General features: G+C 40.4%; 1 protein-coding gene across 2 annotated transcripts in view; it reads left to right on the top strand.

The window, feature by feature from the left end:
* The window catches only part of LOC148028251 (uncharacterized), a 103,670-nt gene that overhangs the window by 40,604 nt on the left and 48,866 nt on the right, over positions 1-14,200 (top strand). For both annotated transcript variants that reach the window (XM_087690036.1, XM_087690035.1), the window contains exons 2-3: positions 7,638-7,770; positions 9,803-9,906. In XM_087690036.1, coding sequence (XP_087546162.1) covers positions 7,638-7,770; positions 9,803-9,906 — 237 coding nt within the window. The remainder of the gene's footprint in view (positions 1-7,637; positions 7,771-9,802; positions 9,907-14,200) is intronic.

Raw genomic sequence — 14,200 nt, 5'->3', positions numbered from 1 at the left:
AATTGTTTGCTGTTGTACTTACGTTGTAATCAGGGATTTACCACCCATCCACGGAAGGAAGGCAAGTCCAGGACAAATCAACTCTCTTGAGTAGGTGGGCATGAGGGAACTGACTGGAAGCCTTGGGCAAGGAATTTGTTGAATTTTCTTTCAGCTATGTGAAAATCATGAAGCATATCATCATCTAGCTCATCTTATAGCAGTTAGGGTATAGGGTTTGATGATGCATCAATGTCTGAAGGATCAAGGGCAATGGAAATAATGCATTGCCTTTTCTTGGAATGGGCACTCAGCATGAGCAGCATGCTGAAAATGGGGGTTTGGTCATGAGATGGGTCCTCCATAGCCCCCTAATACTGAAGACCAGAGAGAGAGAGGATTGTGATGCTGAATTTAAGGCACAATTGAGGACAACAACTGAAATATTCTCTCAGCTATCAAAAGATCCTTGGTTTGCTAAATTGTTGTGTTCAACCAAGAAAGACAGCAAGGGCAAAACAAAGAAATCATTGTCAAAGCTTGAGAAAAGCATACGAGTTTCCAAAAGTGGAAGCAACACCTCAAGATGCACAAAATGCCACGAATGAGCAAAAGGAAATGTTAGGTTTGGTGCAAGGACGGTAGACTTTACAGTCACCTACTTACGATCATGTGGCCCCAAAAGGAAAGTGATGGATTTCAACAAGGGTAGCAAAGCTGTAAAGTTTGAAACTTTTAGTAGATAAGTTGAAGGCCTTAACCTTCATTTGGCAATCTGATGTTGTATACTCAGTAGGGAGTTTCATTGAGTCATCTACGGTGGACAAGATTGTGTATTTCTTGATGCTTTGCAGTGGTAAGAACTTGGAGCAATATAATAAAAAGTTTTGGGAAGCATTGTTGTCTCGTACTTTTGATTGTGCAGTGCCACTCTTGGAGCAGATAGAGAAGAATTGTTGTGGGCTGCCTAGAGATGAGGGATTTCTGCATTAAAACAATATTGATAATCATGTCTCTAGCATGTAAAACTGATGATTTGTTGTGTGGGAAGTTTCTATCTTTAAGGGTGATGAGGAGAAGTTCGAAAAGAAGTCTTCCAAGGCTGAGAAATAGGGCAAGTCCACTTTTAACATTGGAAAAAGGAAAAACAGCCAAGAGGTACATGGAAAAATGGGGCAATGTGGAGAGAATTGAGGCCTGCAAATGAATATCTTGTGTGAACAGGTGTCAAGAAGTACTCATCTATAGATAACAAACACAATTGTATGACAAAGCACAGACTGATAAAGAACACAATTAGGATTAGGGTAACTTAGGAACAATGAACACTGAAGAGAAATATGAATGAATATATGTACGATGCTCAATGCAACAAACACACTATGTAAAGGTCAAATACTGACCCCCTGATCTCTAGTGTCTCAAGGACTGGGGTAGAGAGTATACTTAGGATAGTATGCCGTACTCTGACGGATCCTGAAATGCAATAGACAGCCTTTATGAATGTCTCGCAGCAACAAATGTAGCTCTATGATGGCTAGATCAATGTCAGTAAAAGGCAGCTTGATGAGATGGTGTGGCAGTAGGGGAACAAGGTGGAGCAACAAAACCTAGGGTCAGCTGCTAATGTGGCACTCCTTGCAGAGTTTGGAACAGCAAAGATAGTAAAAACTGCCATGTGGCTGTTGGCGCAGGCTGAGAAGTCCTCACAACAGCAGTTTATGGTCATATAGCAGTAAGCGCAGGCTGGACAACAGTGGACAGCAGTTGTCAATACCTAGGAAGGGGTGGATAGCAAGCGCCAATAGTATTCAGGTGTGGATAGTAACTCCAGCTGAGGTATCCTCTATGTGGGGTGTGGACATCAAGGTTTTGGCTCTTGGAATTTGCAAAAAATGATATTGGGTTGAGTGGTGGGAAGCCTATCTATTTATAGATAGATAGATGGATTCTCCCAAATTAGGGTTTGGCTTATGGGACATAGACACTCTCTAGGATCACATTTCTTTTAATAAAAGCTAAATTTTTCTTTTACCCTAAAATATCCCACTCCAAAGCAGCTAGGGCATCAGGCAAAGGATACTTGTTGGTTGCCTAGTGATCTTCCAAGACTATAGAGGTGATGGTTATCTTACCAAAGGAGCCTAAGTGATCACCCCAGAGAGGCTAAGGCATTAGACAAAGGGTGCTCATCAATTGCGTAGTGGTCTACTGGGACTTGTAAAGGTGGATGGAATCACATTGAACTTTGCTTCCCTTTTTTTGGGGGGGGGGGAGGGAGAGGGGGTGTCATGAGGACATGTATTTTTGGAACCTCACTTAACATGTGGATTAATTTTTAATCACATGCTTAAGTAAATGTTGCACATGTGAGGTGTAATTGGGTTAGAGTAAATTTACGAGCGCGAGACTTGAGGAAATCACGGGATATCAAAGGCAAAAGTTGCTATAAGTTATGTTGTGTAGGTACTTGGTGGTATTTGGTGCTAGTTGTTGGCCTAGGTCATTCATTTGGCCATAAGTGCTAGTTGGTAACACTTAAGTGGTGTTTAATGGTACCTAACGCCAATTTGATGGTCAAAGATGAAACAGAGACACTCCGGATTGGAAGTTGCCCAGCCAATTTAATTATTGGCTAATCACATTATTTTTCAGGACACTAAAATAATTATTATATTAATTATTATCACCTTTGACCTTATGATGAAGGTTGGGGTCATGATCTGATCAATGGAAGCCACTCTATAAGAAGAATTGATTAATCCCTGGGAGAGGGAGAGGGAGATGGGGTAGTAGTGGAAGGAGGGGGAGGAGTCGTAGATGAAGAAGGGTTGTGAATGGATAACCTCAAAGGAAGAGGAGGAGCTGATGGTGGGAGGAGCCAATTGAGGGCGAAGAACCACTTGCAATAGAAGAACCATCAATCAGATCTTTGGAGGCCAAGCCACATCGAAGATCATATCCCTACTTAGCTTGATCTTGAGGGAGGAAGCAAGAGTTGCCAGATTAGCTTTGAGACAGGGGATAGCTGATCGTGTAGTGTGATAGGCTAGGGGCTGTAGGTTTCCTTCTCCCCCTTAGTGAGAGGCGGTGATGGAAGAGGAGGGCTTGCCAGTAGCACCAACACTTGGGTTTTACCCCCCTTTCGAAGTTGTTGGGGCCATCAAGATTGCCATCAAAGGTACAACTTAAAAGATTCTCTTTCTAGTTGATTTTCTCTCTCATTCTTTGATATTCTCTGAGAAATTCTCAACATATTACAGCCCTTGGTGAAGAGCAACAATGATTTTTGCTAGTGAAATCCTAATTTACAATAGCAATGAGGGTTTCTCAACTGCCTCATAATCCGTATCCAATAATTAAAGACCTTGTACTCAGATTAGCAGCTGTGAATTGAGAATTTACAACCAATCCAAGGGGTAAGCCCATTTCCATTTGATTTTGCTACACATGCAAAAAGCCTAAGGATCAAGTTGTGCCCAATTTTCAGTTAAATCAAGGGGCAAATTGATTATTGTTGTTACTGGTCATTTTTGACAGCCATTTGTATGGAAGTTTGAAGATCGGTCCATATCTCAGTGTACTTCAACTTAGAGCAATACAAGATAAAGAAATACCGCAAGGGCCCCCAATTGTTTGGGCCAATCGGATGTCGGATGTCTAAGATTGATTGGCAAAGTTTTAATTTCAGATTTGTGAATTTTATTGTTTCCTGTAATCAGTGCTTAATTAGGTCATTTACTACCCTTTTGGAGAAGGAAGGCTGGTTTCAATTAATATATGATGCATCGTTTGAAATTGGCTTGTAGATCTGATCTATAGAGTAGTGAACATAAACTTTTAGTGCACACACAATCTAATTAAAGCTAGAGCACTCTTGGATAGTAGATGAACTAGATTGGCCCTCAAGGTGCCCCTTATGGTATTTCTTTAATATTGAAGATGAGCCTTTACATGAACTAGTTGTGGCTACCCATGTGATTAACACCGTTGTCATAGACGATACTCTCTTTGCTAATGATTCCTCGTGTTCGTGGCTCTTTAATGGGCGAGATTTGCTCCAATGGCTATGTCTTTATTTGCTCTCACCAATCTTGAACAATGAGCTATAAATATATCTCAATCATACACTCAAACTAGTGTGTCTTCAAGCATACAAAGCTGCAATCACTCCAATTTTGACCAACATGACATTGAAAAAAGCATCCATGGTCTCTCACTGCTATCACATTGCAGTCTAAAACTATTCTCTTCTTGTTGTTCATAGCATAAATCTGCAAGCATACATCTCCTCTTGCAGCCATAGCTCTTAAACCACACCTAATGGGAGAGAGAGAGAGGTCAAGATGAAAGATACTTTTGTATGTAGCCTTGAATTGACCCTAACTAAACACTTGGCAAATTTTCATTTTCACTAGGGCCTTCACATGTAAATTTGACTTGACTAGCCCTTTGGCCCTCCCACATTAAAATATCCCTAAATGCTGCTCAACATTTAATGTGTCATTAAAAAGTCCAAGCCCTTTAAAACATTAAATGTTTTAGTGTGCATGTAAAAAGCTCACATTTCACCTTTTGGATAACTTAAAGAAAAATAGTCATTTTTGTGGCCCTTCTTTCAGCTTGGCCTTTGCATGGCTCGACATACCCAAATTGTAAGAGTACATTCACATGTGTGACACTATTCATTTTGTTTTTAATAGTGCAATATGATGTTAAGAGTGTGCTTTTGGAGTGCCTTTGAATACTTGTGAGGTTATTTATTTTGAAAATATAAAAAATTCATAAATTCACTTGTTCTTAAATGCATAGTTTGCTCTGAAGTCCTTGTTCTCGGAATTGGGTCTCCTATTCCTCATTTCCCCCTTTTCCCTTCCTTATTCTCGGTTCTGGTTCCCTATTCATGGTAGCTATGCTTATGAGAGCATTCTAGCTCCATTGTTGTTATTTATTTGATTGTTGAATTGCAATTCAAGTTTGTTGTGCTTGCTAGCTTATGTCACTACTACCCCTAGTTTCAATACTCCCCCTCAAGCTCAACTACATCTCTCTAACTTCAACTAAGCTTCAAAGTTTCCAAAGCTTCTCTATATTCAATACCTTTGTGAAATGTCAGCTACCTAATCGTATGTGGTGACATATACTAAGTGAATCTTTCCTTCAAGCACCTTCTCTCCCACAAAATGGTAATGCATCTTAATGTGTTTTGTCCTGGCATGAAATACTGGGTTTCTAGCCAATTGTATACTACTCATGTTGTCACAATGAATGACAATTAGACCATCTCCTTGTACTTCCAAATCACCCAATAACTTTTGTAACCATACCACTTCACATACTACCATAGGAGCACCTCTATATTCAATCTCTATACTAGATAAAGCAATTGTTGGTTGCTTTTTCCAGCTCCAAGTAATTGCTGCACTACTAAGGGAAAACATGAATCTACTGGTAGATCTTCTGACTTGCTACCATCTAATTTGCTTCTATATACCCAAGCACCTGTACATTCTTGCTTGTTGCATAAAATAGCCCATAATGTAAGGTGGACTTCACATATCTCAATATACATTTGGCTTTATCCAAACGAGGCTTTTTAGGTACGTGCTTAAACTGACTTACAAGTCTATTAGCATAGCTCAAGTCTCGCCTTGTGATAGATATATGGATTTAACTCCGCCGGTTTTAGCTGTTGCTTGAAAACATAAGGTTGATGGAGCAGTGATGAAGACTATTGTAAATGTAGCATTGGTGCTGTAAATGCAGCAAAAGGACAAGGACAGCCATGAAACATGGGAGTGGTCAAGGAAATGGCTGGCATTGAGAGGAGGCAGTAGAGAATACAGACTTGTAGAAGGAGATGAAAACTAACAAAAGAGCATCAACTTTTGTATTCCAGATTGATAGCTAAACTTCTAGCTCAGCATTAGCTTTTGTACACCAAATGAGAATTCTCAGCAATCTAAAAAGAGAGATCTTAAAGGGCACCAAAATTTGGCATCACCTAGTGTCATCTTTCTAGTGTGGGAACATTCTACCTCCATTGTTGTGAGTTATTTGTTTGTCCATTTACAGTTTTAGTTTATTGTGCTTGCTAGTTATGCTACTACTACCCCTTAGTTTTGCTGGAGGCCAGTTTGAGCCACCATTCCAACATACAGGATGGATGGAGTACTGATGATTCATGAAGGCTACTGGCCCTAACACATCGTAATGAAGAGTTGGGAGGGCCATGAAAAAGCATGGAGTTACTAAAGGAAATGGTTGCCATCGGGAGAGGGGGTAGCAAAGAGAAAGACTTTGCAAAAGGAGATGCAAAACTACAAAACAAGCAGTATAAGCTTGTGTTACTTGCTACTACAAAAACACAGCTGTCCATAGCCTTAGAGAGTGCAAGAAATTCCTTGTACACGCTTGACTGGTCACATCGGTTGTGTTGGAATTGATGAAGAATGCTGCCACACCATGCTAGGACAGCAAAATGCTGCAAAATACAGCTTCCTGTGGCTAGGAATGGTTGCCGATATGATGGATATTTGAGCCGATACGATGGATATTTGAGAAGTGCTGAACGCTGCAGCAGCAGCAGACATGATCAGCTGTGAAGGCTTCTGCTACAAGGTTTCCATGAGTAGCAAGTGATCACATTCACAAAATCTTCAATGGCAAGGATAGGCATTGTGGTCTGATACCATGATAGAAACAAAAGTACAGAGGTGAGCTCGCAGTGGCGAGAGAATGAATGCAAGAGATTGGAGGTAGAAATGAACGAGGCTCGCAAGTGATGAACCCTAGTGCAAGATATTAAAGTGAGAACTGAAGTATGTACAAGTTTTTGAGCCTATAAATAAGCAAAGGATGAGAAATTGGCTGCCTTCAAATCTGGCCGACCTAAGTGCGCATGCAACACGTGGCAGAAGGGGCCACAACTGAAAATTGGCCTTGGACGAGCAAAAGACACTACCTTGTACCCAGATACAGAGCTGACATACAATCTTAGCATGGCTTAGCTCAATTCTCAGAACTGTCTTAAAATCAGAATCTCACAGTTGATGTTTCCCCTTTTCTCCCCTTTTCATGTCTTATGTTTTAAGTGCCCAGGATTAGGGATATAATTGATCCTTTACACATAGGTGAGACAGTCTGGGTATTTGGAGGACTAATTTCTGACCTTAGGCTTTATGAAACGTTTGTTGCATTAATTGTGTGTTTGTTTGCAGATGTCTGCGACAAATGTGGTATGAAACAAGCAAAAGGCCTGATAATTCACTAGCGAAAAGTGAAGGAAAAGAGTTGTACTTTAGAGAAGAATCTGAATATCTCTTGTTAGTTTGAATCAAATTTCCTTCATAGATAAGGAGCATGTAGATCTATTAAACAATAGCATTTATTAAGTTTTATGTACACAAGTGCATCTTTCTTATTCTTTATTGGTTCAGGAAAGTTTTGGCATAACCGAATGATGGTAGGTCTTGAGGATCTGACTATGCATTTAATATTTTAAAAAGTCAAGTGGTATATGCTGAGTACAAGAAGAAACATGGTTTTTGTGGTTTTCCTGTGCACTTTCTGAAAATTGAAGTCCTATTAGCATACAAATAATCATACTTTATTGATGTTTGAACAAGGTGTTTGTTGCTGTGTTTTTGTACATACAGCAAAACTTTGCTGAAACTTGCAACATCACGTATAAAGTTGCTAAGGAACAAAAGAGACATTCAGCTCAAGCAAATGAAGAAAGACTTTGTGCAGCTTCTTCAAACAAATCAAGAACCAAGTGCACGCATAAGGGTAAAGTTTGTGGGACAAACCTTTTACCTCTTCTAAATTCCAGTTACAATAGAATCTATGTGCTCATTACTCAAACTAACTTTATTGATGAAGTGCTCAGTGGGGACCGTGTTGAGTGGATCCTTCCATCTGTATAGCCTTCAAGCCATCTATTTAGGTGTGGCTGCTTATGCCAGCAAGCATACATGACAACATAAAGTTCATTGTTGTGCCTATACTTGCAAGTGTTGAGTTGTACCTAGCAATTCATAAGGTTCACAATGTGTGCTTGAGGACACATCTGAAGTTCTTCTAGGATGCGTTAGTTGGCCAACTGACCCCAGGTGAACCACAGGCTGGAAAGTAATCAGCAGCAGTAAACACAGCCTGCAGGGTGATAGCCACAGGCTGAGAAGTCACCAGCAGGGAGAGGGGGGCTGTAGAGACAGGCACCAGCAATCTGCAAAATAGGATTAGGGTGAGTGGTGGAGAGCCTATCTATTTATAGAAGTGTGGATCCCCTCCCAAATTAGGGTTTGGCTCGTGGGACACAGATGCTCTCTAGGAACACACATCGTTTGATGAAACTTTCGGTAATAATTGAGTTTTGGGGCTGCAATAAAGAGCTCATCAGTTTATAATGCATTTCTTAGCTCAATAGATTGTAATAAAGAGGTAACTAGTTCACAATGCATTTTTAAGCTCAACAAAGTGTAGATGCAACTTTGGAAAAAAATCAAAATTTAAAGAAATGGCAAAGCTAAGGTGGAAGATCCAAAGGTGGTTCCATTTCCAACCCTTCCTAGGCATTATCTAAAAGTGGATTGACATGGACTAGGGATATAGATGTTTTTGATAGAATTGTGGGATGGCAGACATAAATTAGGTGACATGAGAACATTATTTGAGCATGGATGTGCAGGAGACCCATAGTGTGGCATAGTCCAGTCAATGTGGAGCCTCCTCAAAGTATGATTGCTCCAATACCCAATAGGGTAGCCCGACAGTATGCATATTTAGCAGTGACAAGATGAGGCATCATTGCAGCAGCCCATTGTTATCCTCACCTTATGAGCAGGCACAGGCTGCATTTGAGTCTCAGAAGCAGCCCACTCTTGAGTTGATAAAAGTAGTTCTACCAATAAGGATGGGCTCATGAAAAACCTTCACTTGTATTTGAAGGTGGCTTGGTTACATTTTTTCCTCTTTTTGCATTGTTAGATTTTCCATTTCCAGAATTCATATTTTTACATTTTCTCCTCTTGGTTATGCAAACTTTCACCTTATATGCTCAATGATGTTGGTTTTCACCTTGTCTGAGCCTTCCCACTGCGAATAAGAGTTCTAACAAAAAGAAGAGGAAAATGTGTGCATGGTACTCAATCTGTCCCTCTACTTGTGCAGTGCCTTTAGCTTCAATTTGGTTGCCTATGATAAACTTGTTAAACAGCAACTCAATCTTGATTCTAAGTTTAGTGTTTCCACTGGTAATAGGAGCTTTAGCAAAAAGACAAAGAATGTGTGCGCGTGATACTCAATCTGTGTCTAATCTCTTTTGAGGCTTCCCTCTGGTAATAAGAGTTTTCACAAAAGAAGAAAAATGTGCACGCATGATGCTCAATCTGTGCCGCTATTTGTCTAGTGCTTTTAATTTCAATTTGGTTGCCTGTGATTAACTTGTTAAGAAGCAAGTAAATCTTTTGGTAAGTGTCTGGAATTCTGACAGTATTCTTGATGGCTAATGTCCTGTGCCGCCTCAAGAAAAGGTGCAAACTGATTTTTTTTTGGTTTTTGTTGTGTTTTAACTTGTTTTTTCTAGGCTTGACTATGAATTGCTTAATCATTATCCGTGCCATGTTGAATGTTGCCATTCTTATATTTTGTGGAGAAGCAAAGATTATAGGACTCTCTATTTGGCTATAGATGTTACTGGAATGGTTGTGTTGTGTGTGGTAATCAATTGCTACATAAAGGGTTGCAAACAGTCTGTATAAGTGAGCTTATATAAACTACAGTTAGGTTCTGATTACTCAACTTTGTGTGCACTGCACAGGTGGAACATATATATAGAGAGCAGAACATCATGGCTGCTTATGAGATCATCGAATTATTTTGTGAATTGGTGGCTGTGCGTCTTCCCATTATTGATTCACAAAGGTTTGCATCTCAACTGCTAGATCTTGGTGTTTGCAGAAATATCTGATCATGTTTCTATGACTTTATTAGCTTGCATTTGCCATCATATGTAGCAATGGTTTGAATAAGTTTATATCTCATTGTCGTCCATTATTTGCATTGTGCAAATGTCATGCATGTTGACATATTATGAGTGTTGGGTTTGACTCATGCCTATGCTCATAGAGGAGACTTGATGATCCATGGTAGGACACTGGAGCACTTTTTACCCTCCTTATGAGAGGTCTTTTCCCGCAGTTATATTCTCTTTTATTTTATGTGCTTATGTTACACAGTTCGGGCACTTATTGTGTTTTACACCTTTCGGGTGTGAACGCACATTAACAACCCTAAGGTTTAAGGGTTGTACTTTATACTTGTATTACACTCTTTTTGGTATTTTGCATTGGGAGTCGTGTCTTCACTCTCACTCTCTTCATTGTCAACTGTGTACTCTCAACTGAGCTTCGATCTCCGCCATCTCACATTTGGTATCAAAGCAGGGATTCAACTCAGGTTCAGTTTATTGTCTCGCCTTGTCTAGTCTTGTCCCAGTAGCATTGACACTTTGAGCTCAGCTAAGCCGCCCCCTGGTTCAGCTATTGCCTCCTCCAGCCCCTGTTGCAGGCTTGCCAGGGGCGCCAGCAGGTAGTACCACCAGCTAGTAGTACCACTAGTGCCAGTGCCTCTTGTCCAGCAGCCAGTGCTAGCAGCGCTGCTGCTCCCAGCCACCTTCTGCACCACCACTTGCTGCGTCTGCCCCCAGCAGTTGCCTGCAGCGCCGCTAGAGCTGCCTCTAGCTCAGCTGCCGTTGGGGTAGCCGCTGCCTCAGCTCGTTCGGTTGGCCACCTTTTGTAGGCTTGCGAGCGCCGCTTGCTCCTGCTCCTACTGCGCCTATAGGTCTGCCCCCAGCTGACAGCTCCGCCATCAGTGCTAGGCCTGCCATTGTCTCCTGCAGCTGGCCACTGCCACCAATATCCTCAGCTCACAAAGAAGGTAACAAAGACATTTTTTTAAAATTCAAAACTTTGAATTTCGGAAAGGGGCTTCTTGCACGGGCAGTCTCTTGTCTTGGAGACACTTATGGCAGTGATTTCTTGGGAAGCAAGCCACGAAATTTGGGGCTTTTTGGTTTACTGAAACCATTGGCGTATGCTCTATAGGTTCAGTCTGAAATAGACTGAAATTGTGCATTTTGGACAACAAAATTTTGGGGCTTTTGTATTGATTATGTTGCTGAGCACTATTTGTACATTGGACAGCATGTACATTGGACAACGTGGGTATTGGACACATGTACATTGGATAGAGTGATGTATTCACATATGTATCCAAGGAGGATAGATTGGACAGCAACAACTATTCTCTATGTTCTTTCATGATGAAGAATGTGTTGATTGCAAAAAATCTTTGGGATTATGTTAGTGGTGAGGAAGTTTGTCCTAGAGTTGTACAGGAGGACATGGTCAAAGGCCCACCCATAGTTGCATTCGTACTACGTATGGACTAGTTCGTATGGTACGGTACGTATTAGTTCGTACCAAAAAATAGGCTATTTTTTGCCTATGAATATTAGACCACACAATATCTTTTAACTCCTAAGCCTTATGTTTATTATCATAATTTCAAGTCTCTCTCTTTCAACTTCCAAGATAAGTATGCAATTCCAAGAGCATCCCTCCTCCCCTCCCCTCCCCCCCCCCTCCCCCCCTCTCACACACACACACACACACACACACACACACACACAAACACACAAGAATGAAGAGCCTCTTTGTTCATCCACCCTACACTTTGCTCTGTTGTATGATGTATTACATATACACTCCCATCTGTTTTCTAGTAGCGCGTTGCACATGTTGTGTACGAGATTTTACCTTGTTATCCTCATGTATTCATTCTATTAACTCAAGTGACATTGCTATTTTAGCTCTAAACATGTGTTCTATTATCTATAATCCAAAATAACAAAGTATTTGTTTTTGTTTTTAATTTTTTTTTTCGTATTAATATCGTACCATACCTTATAAAAGCATAAGGTATCAATTAGTACTATATTTTATCATACGGTACCATATCGTACCTTTCATACCTGATAATCCTGGGTATACTGTAGCTCAGCCACTTCCCTAGAGATCAACAACACAAAAGGCTTGGGACACACGGGATGCTCAAGCATTGTCGCTAATTGCATTGGCAGTTTAGCGGTCTATAATCCCGCACATACGGTCTATAGCTTCTTCACGAGAAGCATGGCTCACACTTGAGCAGATATTTGTTGGAAAAAATGAGGCACGTATCTTTTTCTTGAAGAAAGAGCTTGAGAATGTGAAGATGGATGAAGGTGATTCCGTTCAGGATCATCTTAACAAAATTCAGGACTTGCTTGAGCAGTTAATAAATGTAGATGAGTATTATTCTGAGCATAGTTGATCTCCAATACTTTGAATTGTCTATTATCATCTTATTTGGTCTTTTAAACGGCTCTAAGTCTCACCATGAGAATTTTTCTGGAGCCACTGACCTTTTTTCACTTGGTTAGTTTGCTCCTAGAAGAAGAGAAAATGAAAAAGAACAATGGGTTGGATGCAATAGCCTTTGAACATGCTTTTATGGCAAGGTAAAAGGGCAAGGACAGCCAGTCTAAAAATGCTCCACAAAGTGTTGGAAGTTCGAGTACTCATAGAACAACAAGAAACAAGGGGGCATGTAAGCCAAGAAGGGCAAGTGCCACTATTGTAAGAAGCTAGGTCATTACATCATTGAATGTAAAAAGCGCATTGCTAAGGAGGAGTTAGGGATGTCTGTTTGTGATGCACCTTCTACTGCTACAGAGTCTTTATCTTTTGTTGTAGACAGTGACTACTGTTTCTACACTTGTAGTTATATCTTTTCTTTGGCTGATAGAGCATTTAGCTCTACTGAGGATGCTAGCACTTGGTTCTTTGTCAGTGGTGCTTCTAAGCACATTACATTCCACAAGGATTTGTTTTTCTTTGTTATTGCAGCTCCTATTGGCAAGTCTGTGCAATGTATCAACAATGCATCTTATCTTGTTAGAGGTGTTGGAGAGATTGTCTTGACAACCATTGATGGTTCTACTCTCCGTTTACAAGATGCATTATATGTGCCAGGCATAAATGAGAATTTGGTGTCCATTTTTTCTTTGGCAAATCGTGGTATGCAGGTCACATTTGATAATGACAAATGTATGGTCAAGGATAAAGAATTCTTGACTTTGGTTTTGACTGGTACATCATGTCATGGGCTCTATGAGTTAGATACCTACTTGATTGATCAGTCAGTCTATTTAGCATCCACTCTTACTCTTGCTATGCCACATGCAGAGTTGTGGCATGCTCGCATAGGGCATGTCAACTATGGCAGTTTGAAGCGTATGAAGTGTACTCAGATGCTAGATGGCTTACCTCTCTTAGAGAGACCCCTTGAGCATGTTTCTGAGGGATGCATTTTGGGGAAAATGCATCGATTCTCATTTCCTCGTGATGTTGCTTTTAAGGCAACCACTAGATTATAGATTGTGCATTCGGATGTACATGGATCTATGCAAACAATGTCATTGGGTGGATGTTATTATTTTGTCACCTTCATTGATGACTTCACTCGTTTTTGCTGGGTCTACTCATTGGTGAAAAAGTCAGAGGTGTATGATGCATTTTTGGCTTTTGTTGCACTTGTTGAAAATCAATCTGACTGTAGGATTAAGACTCTCTATTTGGACCAAGGAGGAGAATACATGTCTTCCATGCTGAATAATTTTTTGAAGCAGAAAGGCTTTGTCCATTAGTATACTACTGCATATACTCAACAGAATGGGTTTGCAGAAAGGAAAAATCGGTCACTCATGGAGATGGCTAGATGTATGTTGAAAGCCAAGAGTTTGCCACATGGTTTTTGAATGGAAGCAATTATGTGTGCATGCCATTTTTTGAACAGGTGTCCTACTAAGGCATAAAAAAATGTTGCGTATTTTGAGGCTTGGAACAACCGAAAATCTTCAGTTGGCCATTTTCATACTTTTGGTTGTCTTGCGTATGCTCATATTTTCAAAGTACTAAGAAAGAAGTTGGACAACAAGGCTGTTCAATGTATTTTTCTAGGGTACAATAGTGGGAGCAAAGGATATAGATTTTATGATCTTGTTTCCAAGAAAGTCTTTGTCAGTAGGGATGTGGTATTTGATGAAAAATCAGAACTATCCCTTGCTGGTTTTGATATATATCAGGCTGCAAATGATGTGTTTGAAGGGCTGTTG

This window comes from Lygodium microphyllum, chromosome 12 (genome assembly GCF_053477565.2).
Source record: "Lygodium microphyllum isolate KBCC chromosome 12, Lygodium_microphyllum_v1.1.10, whole genome shotgun sequence".
NCBI classification, from domain to species: domain Eukaryota; kingdom Viridiplantae; phylum Streptophyta; class Polypodiopsida; order Schizaeales; family Lygodiaceae; genus Lygodium; species Lygodium microphyllum.
Note: the sequence above shows the minus strand (reverse complement) of the source record. Positions and strands in the feature narration are given on the sequence as shown.